The sequence below is a fragment of the Alligator sinensis genome, unplaced genomic scaffold (assembly GCF_000455745.1).
Source record: "Alligator sinensis unplaced genomic scaffold, ASM45574v1 scaffold1083_1, whole genome shotgun sequence".
Lineage (NCBI taxonomy): Eukaryota > Metazoa > Chordata > Crocodylia > Alligatoridae > Alligator > Alligator sinensis.
In genome coordinates, this window is record NW_005842644.1 from 447,876 (window position 1) to 464,900 (window position 17,025).

A 17,025-nucleotide genomic window follows, 5' to 3' on the forward strand; every position below is an offset into this window, starting at 1 on the left:
TTCCTTTGATATTCCTATAAGATTTCTTGATATTGCTCTACCTTTTACCCTATTTCTGCCCTACCCCTGTAATCAATAAAGTTCTCCTTTGTGACCGGTGTGGGAGACTTAGTGAGGGGTGGGTCTAAATTATGCCAAGGAGGCCCCTTAGGTCGGTGGACTAAGGGAGGCTTCCTAATCAGCCCCTGACTTGGGGAAGTGCCCCAAGTGCTTGTACTGGGTCTAGCACCCATTGGACGATCAGGCCTGTGTTCTCCAAGGTGCGCAGAGCCAGAAGTGAGTCCAGAGCCTGGGATGGTGGCAGCGGGACCCCCAGGCTAGCGGGTGGGCTCCGGGGAAGGGGTCGGCCGGACGGGAGGCACCCCAGGGAGGCACTCGGAGCCTGGAAGGTGGGCGGGCGCAGGGAGGTGGGCGGCTCAACGCAGGAGCGCCCCCTACTGGCCCACCACAGTTGCTGCCTGTGTTTTTCCGTCATGACTTTACCCCAGTCCCCATCTCTCCAAGGCCAGCTGAGTCTCACCCCTGGGGCTGCCCTGCGGGCGCTGCTCCAGCCCCTGCACCTGGCTGCACACCGCGCCGTCCTGGATCTCTGCGCAGCTCCGCGCACAGCAGCATCCCTCTCTGCCTGGGTCTGGCCCTGCCTCGGCTTGCTCCTCCACCGCGGCCTCTCCCTTCTGCTGCACATCCCTTCCTTGACTCCTCTCCCTGCTTTGGCTCCGTCTGCACACTGCCCGCTCCCTGCTTTGGCGTTTCCTTGCCCTTGAAAAAGAGGCTTCTCATGCCCAGCTCCTGACCCTGGCTTGGCATTTAGGCTCCTGACTTGCGGCTTTTGACTCCTACCCCATGCATCCCCCAGCTCCACGCTCAGCTCTACCCTTTAGGTGGTCCAGCCTGGTGGATGTGATGTGGGCAGGGCAGGGCACTGCAGGAGGGGGTCTGCCCGGAGAGGGTCTCTTTCAGTGCCCCAGCTTGGGCTGAGCAGGAGGAAGCGAGGCCAATGCTGGTAGCCACTAGGTGGGATAGTCTGTACCCTGGCAGGCTCCAGGCACGGTGGAGTCCCCTCACGGGCTGTGAGCTGCAGGGTGTCTGCATTTAGCAGTCCTTGCCGGTTGTGCTTGTCTGGGGGAGCGGAGTTTCCGGAGGGAATTAAGTCCCTTCTCGGGGTGGCGGCAGTGGCACCCCCAGGCTAGCGGGTGTGCTCCAGGAAGGGGGTCAGCCAGGTGTGAGGCGCCCCCAGGGATGCACTTGGAGCCTGGAAGATGGTCGGGCGCAGGGAGGTGGGAGGCCCAGGATGACAGGGACAGGGCTGCACCACCCCCGGACACACAGCCAGCAAAGAGAGCTCTGCACACCAGCAGATCAGCACTGCGCCAGCACATGCCTTGAGATCCATGTCCCCTGCTACACATCACATATACAGGCAGTCCTCGACTTACAATGTTTTCCACTTACAACGTTTATACGTTGATGCCCTGTTTCAATGTTATGACCTCAGTCTCGACTTTACAACGCTTGATCCGATGCAATGCCATGCCAGTGAACAAGTTCACTGCGTCGCTCATCTCCCTGGAGAACGTCCGTCCAACTGTCCTGGACGCTTTCTTTAAGAAAGCAGACAAGACTCCAGAAAAACCTGCAGCCAGGACTGCTGAGAAGATGTCACCAGGGAGGGCCCCTACCCAATTTCTGGCTTGACGCCATCTCTGTAGCACACTCCAGTTCTCCGCGTCACCCTGCTCGTTTTCTGCTGTGCTTCTGCGTAGTCCTCCTCTGCAGCGACGGCAGCGGCAATCCCCCTTCGTGGATGATCTCCCCATGGCTCAGTGACGGGTCTTGCGGCAACTTAAGGGCACTTGTACACGTGATGGACAATCCTCGAGCCACAGACCCGTCCGCAGGAGTTGCAGGGCTTTCCCCAGGGGAGAGCAGGCTGCAGGCAGGGGCTCCTCTCCTTGTCCTTCCTCCACCCTGTCTTCTCTGCTTCGAGGGCAAGACGCGTTACTTCATGAAAATCATTGTCTTCTGACGGTGCTCTCACTACAAAGAGAGTGATCCCGCTGGATGCTGTTATCCAGCCAAGAGCAGATAAGATAGCCTCGGTTTAGGGCACTTTGCTAGCCCTGTGAGCAGGGGGGATCCTGAATAGGACTCCTCAATCGTGGTAACACCTGCCAAATTGTACCCCTGTCTCAACTTGCAAGACAACCATCAGGATACTGCTAGATTTGCCAGGCCTGTCTCCGTCACCATTGGTCTGTCGTCATGTGGCTTGTGGAGGTTGGTACAGGACAGTGTGCTGTTTCCAAGGGCAAGGGAAAACCCTAGATGACAGGAGACCTCCATCTAGCTTAAACCTTCTTCTGTCTTTACAGTCATATCATCATAGAGTATGAAGGTTGGAAGGTGCTCAGGAGTCACATCCAGTCCATCCCCCTGCTCAAAGCAGGACCAGACCCAGCTACATCATCCCAGCCAGGGCTTTGTCTACCTGGGTCTTCAAAACCTCCAAGGATGGAGACTCTCTGGGTGACCTGTTCCAGTGCTTCACCACCCTCCTAGTGAGAAAGTTTGTCCTAATATCCAATCTCAATTTCCCTTGCTGCAGCTTGAACCCATTGCTCCTTCTGTCACCTGCCCCCACTGAGACCAGCCCAGTCCCATCCTCTTTGCAACCCCCCTGCAGGGAGCTGAAGGCTGCTATTCAATCCCACTTGGTCTTCTCCAGATTAAAGCAGCCCAGTTTCATAGATTTCATAGATATTTGGGCTGGAAGGGACCCCAGAGGATCATTGAGTCTATCCCCCTGCCCCAGGGGCAGGACGTCAGCAGGGATCACAGGATCCCAGCAAGATAAGCATCCAAATGTGTCTTGAAGGTGTTCAAAGTGGATGCTTGAACCACCTCCGGCGGCAGGCTATTCCAGACCTTGGGGGCTCAGACAGTAAAGACGTTCTTCCTTATGTCCAGCCTGAATCAGTCGCGGTGGAGTTTGTGACCGTTCAACCTTGTCATCCCTTGGGGCGCTCTGGTGAACAGACATTTCCCCAGATCCTGGTGAACACCCCTGATAAACTTATAGGTGGCCACCAGATCACCGCTGAGCCTGCGCTTTTCCAGGCTGAAGAGTCCCAGGGCTCTCAGCCTGTCATCGTAAGGTCTGCTTCCCTGACCTCTGATCATGCGCGTGGCTCTTCTCTGCACTCTCTCAAGCTTCTCCACCTCCTTTTTGAATTGTGGAGCCCAAAACTGGACACAGTACTCCAGCTGCAGCTTCACCAAGGCCGAGTACAAGGGGAGAATGACGTCCCGGGATTTGCTTGAGAAGCATCTATGGATGTAAGCCAGTGTTTTGCTCGCTTTACTGGCTGCAGCCTCACACTGAAGGCTCATGTTCATCTTTCTGTCAATCCTGACCCACAAGGCACTCTCGTCAGGTGTGGATGCTTTACCCCACAGTTTGGTGTCATCGGCAAACTTGGCCAGTCCGCTTCTGACACCAATGTCCACATCATTGATGAAGATGTTATACAGTATAGGCCCTGTGGCAGGCCAGCCACACGTGGTGGCAGAGGTGGAATCTGAATACCCTACTGTATTAGAGGCATAATTTGGGAAAAGGAATAGAGTCACTGAAAACCCTTGAGCAAACAATTATCAATTTGGTATTGGGTCGACTGGACAGTGTAGATAGCTAGGATGGATGACAAGTATGTCCACATGACAGTGGCCAACTTGAAAGAGCTGGCAAAAGAGAGAGGCCTTCATGTGAAGAAAGAGCTAAAGAAGGAAGAGCTGATTAATCTCTGCTCTGTGACAATTGTGATTAGGATGGACCAGCCGAGAGACACTTCCTTACCTCTTTAGGTAACCTGAGCTGGATACATTCCTGAGGGAGGGGGAAACCTGCTCCCTCTGCCTACGTGACTGGCATCACACACCTGGGTGAGGGGCTTCCTTCCTGGTGGGCTAGAGTCTGCCCGGCAACTACTGATGTATTTCAAATTGGTTGGCTGACAGCCAACAGGTACTGGCCTCCATTGGACCAGGTAATTGAGGTCACAAGGGCTATATGAGTTAAAGACTGCCCAGGAGGAGCGGGGCAACAACCATGAGGGATACTCAGGAACAAAGTTGGATTCTCCACCTGCCTCTGGATGATACTTGTGAGTAAGCTACCTGAGATCCACCTAGATAATAGCTTGCAGTAACTCAGATGCGAGATCAAAGACTCCCCCAGCCACAGGAGTTTGCTCGATGGGATTTCTCTGATATTGCTCTACCCTGTACCCTATTCTAACCCTACCCTCTACAACCAATAAAGTTCTCCTTTGTACCTAGTGTAGGAGACTTATTGGGAGTGGGTCTAGATTATGCCTTGGTGTCCCCCTGGTTCGGCTGACTAAGAGAGACCACTACTTGTGCTTCTGACTCAGGGAAGCATCCCAACTTCTGTAATTGAACCAAGTACCCTCAAGGGCTACTAGGCCCATGTTTCCCAGGGTGCACAGAGCCAGAATTAAGTCCCTTCTCGGGGTGGTGGCAGTGGCACCCCCAGGCTAGCGGGTGTGCTCCAGGAAGGGGGTCGGCCAGGCGTGAGGTGCCCCCAGGGAGGCACTCGGAGCCTGGAAGATGGTCGGGCGCAGGGAGGTGGGAGGCTCAGCACAGGAGCGCCCCCTACTGGCCTGCCACAGGCCCAAGGACAGAGCCTTGAGGGACCCCACTGGGCACAGCGAACCTCAACGATTGACTTCCGTGAACCACCACCCTCTGGGTCCGACCACGGAGCCAATTTCCCAGCCAATGGATTGTGGTGTGGTCGAGGCCACAGTTAGCCAGTTTAGCCAAGAGGTGATCATGGGACACCAGATCGAAGGCTTTTTTGAAGTCAAGATATATGACATCAACTTCTTCTCCCTTGTACAGGTGATAGGTCACCTGGTCGTAGAAGGAAATGAGATTGGCCAACCAAGACCTACCCACAACAAACCCATGCTGGGTATCCCTCAGGGTGTTGCCTTCAACTAGTCTGTTAAGGATGGCCTCTTTGATGATCTTTTCCAAGACCTTCCCCAGGATAGAGGTCAGGCTGATGGGCCTGTATTTTGCCAGATCCACTTTCCTCCCTTTCTTGAAGATAGGTACCACATTGACCCTCTTCCAGTCTTCGGGCGCTTCACCAGAGTGCCAAGAGCTCTCGAAGATCCATGTCAGAGGCTGGGCTATGATGCTCGCCAGCTCCTTGAGTACCCTGGGGTGTAGACCATCAGGGCCGGCTGACTTGAAGGTGTCCAGCCTCTCAAGGTGTTCCTTCATGAGGTCAGCTTCGATGGAGGGTAAGGGATCTCCCCCTGTCCCGCAGTGGGCAGGGGCGTCCCGTGGGACTGGTGAAAAACTGGCTCAAAGTACCCATTTAGCAAGTTGGCTTTTTCCTGTGTGTCAGCCTCTCCTGTGCCCCAACCCCCAAACCATTTTCATTGCCAAAATTGAGATCCTTCTGCCTGAACGTCCATTGAGGACTTGAGGTCGGACGGGGGTTGTCTGGAGCGTCTCCTCAGGCCGGTTTGCTATGGGTGACCCTGGCAGGAGTGTGAGACCCGGGGTGCCATAGCTGCAAGGGTCCTGGGGACCCACACACCTCCTCACCAGTGCAAGGTCTCAGTCCATGGAGGGGTCCTTCTCCACAGCCCCTCATTGGTGAGGGGGCTGCATAAGCCTGTTCTTGCTGTCCGCAGGGCAGGTGTGTAAATCCAGTGGGCAGGTGGATGAGGGGCTTGTGTCCACAGCCCACCCCCTTCCCAGATGGTGGGGTTTGCCAGGGCACCGACAGTGCAAAGAGAAGTCATGGAGAGCTCAGCCCTCCCTGCGGAGGTCTGCAGTGGAGGGAAAGCCTCCATGCCAGCACAGAGACAGGGCAGGCATGGAGCAGGAGCGACCCTGGGTGCAAGTTACCCCTTGAATGGCCTTGGGAGATATTTGCTTCTCAAGGGGGTAGCTCACTCGGCAGGGTAGCTCAGGGGCTAAATGAGTGGGGTTGCACTAGCAAGGGGAGCAGCAGATCCTGAGTGGAGGCCATCCCAGCCAGCAGAGAGGAGAGGCAGACCCCAGGAGGAGATGAAGGAGCAAGGATCCCCAGCCGGCTCCTTACCCAACACTTGCTGCTTTGGCTGGTGTCAGGGGTTGAGCCCTCGAGACAGCCCAGTGACCCCCAGCGGAGAGGAGCAGCAGGACCCTCTGGGGTCAGCCTGCCCTACCCACGCTTGCTACTCCAGCTAGTTTAGGCAGGAGAGCCCCCCACATCAGCCCCGAGCGAGTCTCCCTTCCCAATGCATGGGGCTGCCAGCAGCTGAGAGAGACTGAAGATGGTTTGGGCTTTCCGTTTGCATTTAATAGTCAAGGTTTTCTCTGCATTTGTCCCCTGGAGGCTGCAAGGGAGAGAGGAGCAGGGAAAACCCAGCTCAGACCCAGTCACTCTCGCATCCAGCCTCTGCTCTCTGCCCGGCGTGGCACGGGGGACAGGGCACGACGGATCGGGGTCTGATGTTCCCCTTCCATAAACCCTGGCTTAGCTGCATGTCACCCGCCGGCAGAGAGGCTTCCTCGCGCTGGAGCACCCAGGGACAACGCATGTTCCCTTGAGCCAGAAGAGAAAGTCTGCTTGAATCCCCTGAACTTGAATTGGCCCTCGCTGCTGCCACCCCGGGCCTGGCGGGAGGGTCACAGCGGCACGGGGGCAAAATGCCCAAACCGCTGAAGTATTTGCAGCTCCTTCTGCAGCTGCCGGGGACCTCCAGAGATCACCCCCATGCACCGGTGGCAACAGTCCCTACAGCATGGGTTCCCCTGAGGGAGAACCCCAAATCTACTGCTCCCCCCCCCCCCCCCCCCCAGCTGTGCTACTCATCTGTGGGGGTTACTTCTAGTCCAACCGGATCAGCCCTGTCCAAACCATCTCAGACAAGCCATCATCTAAGCTCTACCTAAAACTATTGTGTGTGCATGTAAAACTAATAGAAGGAAGTTATTTTCCCTCCACATGGCATTAAAGTGGGGGCTTGTGTCCACAGCCCACCCCCTTCCCAGCTGCAATGGGAACTGAGAGCTTGGCCAGATCCACCCCAGGCTGGACATGGGCTTGGAGGAAAGGGGCACGGGGAGCTCTGGAGCAGGGGGCGAGGGGCACGGCCTCTGCATCAGACCGGTCTGGACCTTAAAGGCTGCAAGGGAGAGAGGACCCAGTCACTCTCCCTTCCAGTCCGTGCTCGTACGTGTTCAGAAACCTTCACCCCCAGTTCCAGAGCTACACAACTTCCCTCGGTCCATGGTTTGGTGCATGGGGTCCCGTGGCCTGTGATCCAGCCCATCCCGCAGGCCTCCCACCTCCAGCCCTCAGAAGCAGTGCATCCCAGTGGGGAAGTGCCCCAGGGCCGTGGCTGAGCCGGCGTGCCCGGGGTGCAGCCATGGTGCCCGTTCTCCAGGGACCGGCTGGGCACTGGGCAGGGGGGCAGGAGCAGGCGGTGGCAGGAGAGGCATCATGGTGGCACTGGGTGGCAGAGCAAGGGCACTGCTGGGAAGAGCACAGCAGGGCGAGGTGTCCAGCGGGGGCCATGCCAGCCTCGGCTTCCAAGGGGCAGGAGACGGGGGCTCACCCGGTGCCAGACCTGCCGTGGGAGAGCAGGCGGTCAGCCCGGGCCATGAGGAGCCCACGAGGGTGCTGGGTGCCCGTGCCCTGGGAGACACGGCATAGCCATGGCACAGCTCCTGCCTCCCCCTCCAAGACCCCCCAGGCTCCCTTTGTGCAAAAGAAGGGGCTTCCAAGAAACAAGCCAGGAAACAAGTCCACCCCCACCCCACTGCTCTTGAGACCTGTTCCCACCCTCGAGCCCACGGTGCAGGGGATCCAAGACCCCCCGGGTGCAGGGGGCCGGCCGGCGAGACCCCTCTTACCGCAGCCCGGCGGAGAGGTGTGGAGATGCAGCGGGGGTGCCGTGACGTGGAGGCTGGCGGGGTTGAGGCCACCCTGGCCAGGCAGGGGCACCGGGGCGGCAGGCGGGCCCTGTGCAGGGCAGGAGGAGAGGGGGCATTCATGCACCAGTGGAGCAGGAGGGGTTTGCAGTGCTTCTCGGGCCCCTGGGCAGGGAAGAGGCGGCCTGGGGACCAGCCCAGGAAAGGGGCACGCTGCTAAGCTGCCCCAGTCCAAGCAAGGACCAGGGGGCACCCACCTACCTGAGTGGAGACGGTGCCAGTCCCCGAGGAGGGGTGGAGGGCAGCGAAGGCCTGGCCTGGTGCCCAGGGGGGCAGGGTCCAGTCACCGTGCAGCCCTGGGGGGATAACAGGGGGAAGGCTCCCAGCAAGCAGGCATGCATCCTCACTGGTCCCAGTCCTGAGGGGAATCACAGGGGCTCCCTCTGGGCTGGGACAGAGACGCGAGGGGACTTGCCAGCCGTCACACTGCCTGGGACCGCCAGCCTTCCTCTGCTGTCCTTTGGCTGCTTGCATTACAGGGCAACGTCCCCCTGAGCGCCGGGCAGGGGTCCGTCCCGTGGGGGAAAGGATGGGGGGCCTCACCTGTCTGGGCAGCTTGCAGCCTCACTTTCGCCTCCCGCCTCCACTTGGCTCTTCGGTTGGAAAACCAGACCTGGCGCCGGGGAAGGGAGACGGACTTGCTCATCAGCCCTGCTCGGCCCCCTCCACCCAGCTGTGCCCTCCTGCCGGGCTCCAGCTCTCGGGTGCATCTCGCAGCATCGGGGGCTTTGCCCCTACCGGGGCTGGGGCCGGGTGAGGTTGCTGCGGGCATAGGGTGCACATCTTGGGCGTGCGTAGGACGTGAGCGTGTGGTACCCGCAGGAGGCCTGGGGGTCAGGAGGGTCTGAGAGAAGCGGGGCTGGAAGGGACCTCGGGAGGTCACAGCTAGTGTAAGTCCCTGCTGGAGGCAGGATCAGCTGTGTGCAAGCCAGCCCAGACAAATCCTTGTGTTACCTAGTACTGAAACTCCACAAATTAGGTTGGATCTCAGGGAAACTGCACTGGCGGACTAGGGAGGCCACGGGAGAGACGCCAGGGGACGGGGGCTAGTTTGGACGGGGCTGATCCTGCCTCAGGCAGCGCTTCGACCGGATACGACCCCACAGCTCCCCGCCAGCCCCGCGGCTCTGGGACTCTCCGAGTCCTCACACACAGCCACAAAGCAGAGCACCCAAACCTGCCAAGGGTAAAGCCAGGGGACTGTGGCAGCCAACAAAGTCAGGGGACGATGCTTGCATTATGTTTAAAGGATGAATTCCCGACCTCTCCTGATGGCAGCAGAGATCTGCGAACCATGTCCTGTGGGAGCACGGCCCTGGGAGCCGCAGTGAAAGACCTGAATGCGGATTCTCTCCTAACTTCTCAGGAGTTTTAAGCTCATCTAAGGAGTCAGGGAGCTTTCCCGTCACTGCCCAGCCAGAGCCAGAGCTGCATCCGGGGCTGCATTGGCAGGAGCGTTGCCAGCAGATGGAGGGCAGTGATTCTTCCCTCTATTCAGCACTGGGGAGGCCACATCTGGAGTCCTGTGTCCAGCTGTGGCCCTCCACTACAGAAAGGATGTGGACAAATTGGAGAGAGTCCATCATAGGGTAACAAAAATGGGTTGTGGGGCTGGGGGACAGGACACTCACCCCGAGCCCGAGCTCCTGGTCTGCTCTGTCTTCCCAGCCCTGATGCAGCTGCCAGGGCCAGGCTCTGCGGGGTCACTCCCTGAGCCAAGCCCCTCCCTGCCCTGCAGCCCTGGGGCTAACAAAATGCACCCCTGGAGGGTGATGCAGCGAGCAGCCTGCGTCCCCCGTGCCTCGTCCCCGGTGCAGGGCATTAGCAGGCACAAACAGTGCATCTGAAAGACTATGGGAGTGTGCATGCAAGTGTGTGTGTGCATGTGTGCATGAGACTATGGAGGGGCATGTATGTGTATATGCACGTGTGGGTGTGTACATCTGAGAGACTATGGCTGTGTTTGCACATGCATGTGTCAGACTATGGACGGGTATGAGTATAGATGGGTGTGTACATCTGAGAGACTGGGCATGTGTGTACATGCATGTGTGTGTGTGTGTGTGCACATGTGTGCCTGAGACTATGGAAGGGGGGGTGTTGGTGTGTCACACCAGGGAGAGGTATATGTGTGGATGGGTGTGTATGTCTGAGAAACAATGGGTGTGTGAGAACATGCATATGTGTGTGTGTGTGCATGTGTGAGACTATGGAGGGATATGCATGTGTGCATGTCAGAGTATGAATGGGTGTGTGTGTGTGTGTGCGCGCGCATGTAGGTGGGGGAGAGACTATGGGAGTGTGCATGCACACGTGTGTCAGACTATGGAAAGGTATGTGTGTGGATGGGTGTGTACATCTAATAGACTATGGGTGTGTGTGCACATGTATGTATGTTTGCTGTGTGTGTCTGAGACTATGGAGGTGTGTGTGTGGGTGTGTGTCTACATCTGAGGGAGTATGGGGGTGTATGGGCTTGTGTGTGTCAGACTATGGAGGGGTGTATGTGCGTATATCTGAGAGACTATGGGCATGTGTGTAGGTGTGTGTGCATGCATGTGTGTGTGTGTGTGTGTGTGTGTGTGTGTGTGCACCCATGCATGTTTATCTGAGACTATGGGGAGGTATGTGTGTCTTTGTCAATGAACAGGTGTGTGAGAAAACATGGGGAGAAGTGCGTGTGTGAGACTATGAGGGGGTGTGCGTGTAAGTCTGAGACTGCATGTGTGTGAGAGTATGTGTGTGTGTGCCTGAGACTATGAAGGGGTGTGTGAGTGTGTATGTCTGAGAGCATGTGTATATGTGCACACGCCTGCTCATGTATGACTGAGACTATGGGGACCTATGTGCATGTGTGTGAATGAACATGTGTGTGAGAGAATATGAGGGGGTGAGACTATGGAGGGGTGTGCGCGTGTGAGAATGTGTGTGTGAGAAAGAAGGCGTGTGCACCCATGACGTTGCGGGCAGTGCATGGGCCCTGTGACGGCTCTGGCAGGCGGGTGCAACGCGCTGACGCCGCAATCCAGGCTGCACCAAGAGAAGCTGAGAGCTCATGGCCTGGAGCACAAGAGCCACAGGCCACGAGGTCCTTTCCCTCCGCTTGGCCCACGGCGCCGTGACCTTGGGCTGGAGCCGGAGCCCAAACCACGCCACACACCCGGGGCTCGTCCGGGGCGCCCTCGCTCCACCTGCCTGGGCCACGGTGGGTTGGGCTTGCAGGCACCTGGGCATTGCTGCCACTGTCTGAAGCAGGCTCTGCCCAAAGTCGGACCCAGGCATTGGCCACTGCCCCGGGCGAGGGGATAGGGAGGTGGCTGGGGGTTAGTCCCCTTCCACCCTGGCTCCCTGCTCAGCTGTGCCCAGAGGTCCCGGGGGTCTGGCCAGGGGGCGGGGGAGATGCACAGAGGGGAAGGGCCCTGCCTGATGCTTCCACACACACATACCAGCTGCTCCAACATGCCTGGTCCTGGGCACGCATGTGCCGACGGCCCTAGGAGCATCCAGCCTCCTGCTCTCACAGGTGCCACACGCCAGAAAACCCCTCCCGGGAGCAGCTCCAGCGCCCAAGCAGCCTGTCTTGGCCAGGCCCCTCTGTTGCACACTCAGCACATTCGTTCCCATGCTCCTTGACTCACGGTCTGCTACTTGTGCTCACTCGCATGTGTTCGCGAGGCTGCCCAGCTCACGTCTGGCAGGGCAGGCCACAGGGCAATGGTTCCCACTTACCCGGATGGTGGGATCGGGGAGCTGGGTAGCCATGGCCAGGCTCTCCCGGGTGCAGGCGTCCGGGTACTGCCCCCTCTGGAAAGCTGGAAGGGAGTCGGGAGGGAAGAGCTGCAAGGCTGCCCCAGTCGCTGGGTCTGAAGCTGAACTGCCCCTCACACCCCCACCCCCAAAAGCCGCAGGGACCCAGACCTGGTTCGTACCGGGGTTCCCTACCTCTCTATCCAGCACCAGCACCTTTGGAGAGAAGCAGGAAGCTCCCCCCAAACCTGCAATAACTCGCCCTGGGGTCCAACCCCTCCGGGATGTGCTCGGTGCACGGAGGCCAGAGAACCGGAGCAGCCGCACGGCCCCCGCCCGAGACAATCACCTTCCTCCAGGGCCAGTGACTGCGTGGCAGAGAAGACCGTCCTGTTCCTGGCTTGGCCGTCCGGCGGCGAGCTCCGGGGGGCTTCGGAGCTTCTTGGAGGATGTTGGATCACCGCTGAGACCCCAGCTTGGGCATCTCCTGGCAGGGAAAGGCACATGGGAGATGGGGAGAGGGAGATGGGGGTGTCAGGGGATGAGTCCCTGGGGGTTTCCTTGCTGTGGGCATGAAACTAGCCCTTCTTCAAGGGATGCTGGGTGTTGGGGGGGACCATCCCCTTCCCCGTTCCCCACTGGGTCTCACCCGGCGGGGAAGGATGCACGGTGAAGGCACAGCCGGGGGCCAGCGGCAGGCTGGGGGGCAGGCTCCTCAGCACCCGGTTGATGGAAGAGACCTGGGCAGAGAAGATGCTGGGAGTCACCTCAGGGGGGTCCGTGAATCAGCCACAACCTGGAACCCCTCTGGCTCCCGCGGGCTGGATGGAAACAGCTCGGGTCCAGGGGATGCCGCCCATAGGCACGGTGCACACAAACAGGGTAAAGACAGGAAAGCAGTCTATGGATGGGAGCCAGGAGCCGGCAAAGCGTGGCGGGCATATGAGGGCCCTGCAGGCTGCATTTCACGGGTGCTGTCAGCCTAGCACCACTAAGAGCCTCGTTCCTCGTGTGCTGATGTGCCAGGGACAGGATGCCCAGCTGCCTGGGAACTGCCCATGCCGGTCTGCGCTCACCTCTCCAGCTCAGGGCAGCCGCTGCCAGCCAAGGACACCGCTTCATCCCCTCCCACCTGGCCCCCTTCACCCCCACCATCTCCACGTGCTACGTCCTGTCTCCTGGTCCCTTCTCCAGGCCAGGGGATGGGGGTAGCTCCCATCTTCCAACCCCCAGGGCTCGGCCTCCCTGGGCACCCACTCACGCTGGGCGTCCGGTGGCTGGCACAGACGCCCTCGGACTGCAGCCGCCTCTGGATCTCCCACGCGAAAAGCCCCGGCTGCTCCTGCTTCAGCTGGGCGATCCGCGCCACCACGGCAGGGGGGGCCAGCCGGGCCTTGCTGCCCCCCGTTGCCTTCGGCTCCACGGCCCCTGTCCGGTAGTAGCGGTCCAGGATCTTGCTGACGCAGCCGTTGGAGACCTGCGGGACCAAGATGCTTGGGGGCATGTCCATCATAGCCTAGACCCTGCTTTTGCCGGGAGCCAGCAGTTGTGCATGTACCCAGGGCAGTGCCGCACCCACAGGAGCCCCGTTCCTGACCCCATGACCCACCTGGAGACTCCGGGAGATGTCGCAGGCCCGCACACCGCTCACGGCCAGCTCCACAATCCTCTTCCTCTTGCACGTGGGCAGCGGGCAGCCGTTCACGAAGACCCCTCCCAGCTGGTTCACACCGCCGGCCCCTGGGGAATAACCCAGGTACACAGGGTCCTGGGGGCTGCTGTCTGCAGCAAGGGGGTATGTGTCCCCGCCATCCCCCAGCTGCCTCACCTGGGACCCCAAGAGAAGGGGTGGGAAGGGGAAGGGATCGGGTGCTGCGGGATGGAGCTGTTCAGGGAGGCTGAGGCTCATCCTGGAGCATGTTCTCTGAGCTGGGGTCTCACCATTGGGTTGCAGGAAACAGCTGGGAAACTCCAGCTAGACAAGCCTAGCGTCCCAGAGCCCTGGGGCTGGCAGGGAGCTGCGGGGTCACAGCCATCCAGCCAGGACCCTACGGGGTTGGTGCTGCGCAGCCCAGCCCCATCCCCAGCCTGGGCTGCAGCAGCACCTCTGGGGGAGGCTTAAGCCCCCCCGACACATGGAGCAGAAGGCGGGGGGCACCCAGCACATCCCAGAGGCCTGGGACACCCCACAGCCGAGCAGACATCGCTGCACCTGGATCCTCCCTGCTCTGCGCCCGCCCACCTGCCCCTGACGCCTCCAGTGATGGACAGTCCTCAGGATGGAGCGGCCTCCCTGCTCCGACAGCGATGAAGTGTTTCCTGATCTCCAACCTAAACCTCCGTGGCTGCAACTTCCAGCCACTGCCCCACGTCCTCTTTTGTAGCTTCATTTATCCCCCCGCACCAGCTCTGCCCACCCCGGGGTGCCTTCCTCCCCCACCAGCAACTTCTGCCCCAGTTATCTGCCCAGAGCAGCCTTTGTCTGGAGCTCTGCTTTGGAGCAGCCTCTTGTCTCCCCTGCTGGCTGCGGCACCGCTCCTACCGTGTCTCCCTGGCCACCTCCCCTGACCGGGGCTCCTCTCTGCACAGGCTCCAGGGCTGCATCCCTCCCCTTGTGCTATAGCAGCATGCCCCTGCTCCAAGCCCTTGCCCCTTCCAGCCACAGAAATCTGGCCCTTAAAGGGGCATCTTTGCTTCTCCTCGGCCTTGGTTCCCTGTCACAGGTGGCACGGAGGGTGGGTGAGGTGGAGAAGAGGGGGCACGTGGGTAGAGGTGAGCTGGTCCTGCAAGTACGAGCAACGCCTGTAAGCCCAGAGCTCAGTGCAATGGGGAGAGGGTCCCAGGAGGGTGGTGGGGTCTGCCCTGGGGTCGGTGGTTGCAGACTGGGGGGGTACCAGGGCTGGGGGCCAGGACAGCCACGGTCTCAGGAGATGCAAGGATGGCATGGAAGGGCTGAGTCTGCAGTGTGGTGGGGAGCGAGCGGGGCAGAAGCCCCCCATTTGGTGACTGTGTGAAGGAGGGAGAGCGTGAAGTGTCCCCAGCTGGAACCTGCCACCCCAGGCTGCCTGCTCCTTGTCCCGGGGGGGTGAGAGCCAGCTCTACTCCAGTTCCAAGGACCCCATGGTTCAGGAGTCAGGAGGTCCCCCAGGACCTAGGACTTCTCTCCCCAGGTTTCCTTCTTTCTCCCCCTTCTTGGACTGTCTCTAGCAAAAGCATGGCAGGGCAACTATCACCCCTGCCCCAGACCACCCAGCACAGCTCATTCCCCACTAGGTGAGAGGATGCCAGAGCCACCTAGACTGGTGCCTGCCTTGCAGGGAGTTATCTCCTACCTTGATGTTGCATCTCTAATGGAGCCCAGGATAGGCCTGCAGCACCCAGCACCCTGCAGAAGGAGAGGAAAGCATGATTTTTAGCAATGGGGGAGGCCTCTTAGATGCATCTCCACCCATGCTGATAGAACAAGACGTGGGGTTAGCCGTTTGCAAAAGCAGCCAAGTGGAGAAGGAACCTTTTTCATGGGGAAACCATGGGGTTTAGGCTCCTTAAAGGGCTTACAGCACTTCTGATGTCATTTCTGGCTCCCAAACCAGCTCGGGGCTTCTGAAAGCGCAGGCCATGCTGCCTGCTCTGCACCCATGTTGTTCCCACCCTGTGCAGGGGAGCAGCCCTTATCTTCCTCCCGCTGCTCTGTTTTGCAGCTGCACAGGGAGAGCCCGGCTCTGCTGGGTGCTGTGAGCAATAGGCAGGCACTTGCCAACCTTTGTGTTGCTTTCCGGGTAGGCAGGGCTGGGATACAGGGAGAGGGGACCGCTCCATAAGGCTGGGGACCATGCAATGGCTTCGGGTTGCATCAGATGCCGGATCCCCTTGCTCAGGGGCTTCCATTTGGGTTTTACCATCCATCTTGCCAGGTATTGCCATGCCTAGACTATCGCCTTCCTGGGGCCCTCAGCCGGGAGAGAGATCCAGCACCATTAAACAACGGCTGTTTCTGGGCAAGGAGGTGACCCCGGTGCTCTGCCTGGCCGGAGAGGGAAGGTGAGGCTGGGCCAAGGACACCAACGCCAGTGCTGCTCATAGGAGACTTGGCACGGACACTGGCATTTAACCCATTCAGTGACACGTACCAGAGAAGCAGGCTGACTATCAGAGCTGGCCCTGGAGCTGCTCTCGACACCACCGGCCTGATTTTATCCAGACAGGGAGGATCAATCCACCTCCCTCGGGGACCCGCTCTGATCTCAGTGCCCCAGCACTGGGGTCATCTGCGGTGCCGGTTGCATTAGACCCCCCGGTGAATCACAAGTCACTGAAGGGCAGAGAGGTGGTAGTAGCTGGACTCGGGCAGGGGACACCTGGCACAGGGTCAGAGGGAAAGCAGGGCTGTGTTTTCCCGAGATGGGAAAGGAAGCTGTGGCCCTGCTCTCAGGGGGATGGACTGCCCCATGCCTGGATCACGCCGGGCTTTGCAGAGACAGGGAAGGGTGCCTCACCACCCACCACCCCTTCCTCGGAGCCGAGCCCTGCTGCGGAGGGGAGTTGCAGGGACTCTGCCAGCTTCCCCTGAAGCAGGGAGCTCTTGCTGCCCTGCCACATTCACCTGCTCACTGGGAAGGGGAGACCTTCCTTTCTCCCTTAGGACTTCAGTCCCAGCAGACTGGGTCAGACCCAAGTCCGTCATGCCCAGTCTTCAGTGTCGGGGCAGAGAGCGGAGGCTGGAAGGGAGATGACTGGGTCTGAGCAAGGTTTTCCCTGCACCGAGGGTCCAGGATGCAGAGGCTGTGCCCCTTGCTCCCTGCTCCAGAGCTCCTGATGCCTCTTTCCTCCAAGCCCGTGTCCAGTCCCTGGGTGGATCTGACTGGACTCAACTTCTGGAAGCCACGAGTCCCAGCCTTTCATCCCAGGCTGGGTGGAGAAGCCCAGCCCCAGGGTTACTTCGTGTTAGGCTGCGGCTCTTTGTGCAGGAGGAGGAGGAGAAGAGAGCAACAGGGAGCAAGGGGCAGAGCTCCCAGCTCTCCCCACACCTGCCTTGCTAAGCAGTAAGGTAATCCCACCTTCCCCTCTCCCAGCCCCGCACCCGGCCGGGCAGCCAGGGAGAGGCAAAGAAGCAGCGCCCGGAGAAGAGGTACCGGACCCCATGGGCTGCGGGCAGGGGGCCTGGGGCTGGGGCTGGGGCTGGGGCTGGTGCTGCTGAGGCTGGGCAGAGCAGGGCGTAGGACAGAGTTGCGGCTTTTTTTGGGGGGGGGGGGGGGG

General features: G+C 59.7%; 1 protein-coding gene across 1 annotated transcript in view; it reads right to left on the bottom strand.

Moving 5' to 3' along the window:
* Window positions 1-16,453, bottom strand: part of PAX4 (paired box 4) — a 17,418-nt gene extending 965 nt beyond the window's left edge. The window contains exons 1-10 of the mRNA XM_025215433.1: window positions 16,373-16,453; window positions 15,265-15,313; window positions 13,379-13,509; window positions 13,031-13,246; window positions 12,419-12,509; window positions 12,119-12,256; window positions 11,752-11,834; window positions 8,566-8,635; window positions 8,224-8,318; window positions 7,945-8,053 (exon numbers count right to left, since the gene is read on the bottom strand). Of these exons, the coding sequence (XP_025071218.1) occupies window positions 7,945-8,053; window positions 8,224-8,318; window positions 8,566-8,635; window positions 11,752-11,834; window positions 12,119-12,256; window positions 12,419-12,509; window positions 13,031-13,246; window positions 13,379-13,509; window positions 15,265-15,313; window positions 16,373-16,453 (1,063 nt within the window). The remainder of the gene's footprint in view (window positions 1-7,944; window positions 8,054-8,223; window positions 8,319-8,565; window positions 8,636-11,751; window positions 11,835-12,118; window positions 12,257-12,418; window positions 12,510-13,030; window positions 13,247-13,378; window positions 13,510-15,264; window positions 15,314-16,372) is intronic.
* Between the last annotated feature and the right edge of the window lie 572 nt (window positions 16,454-17,025).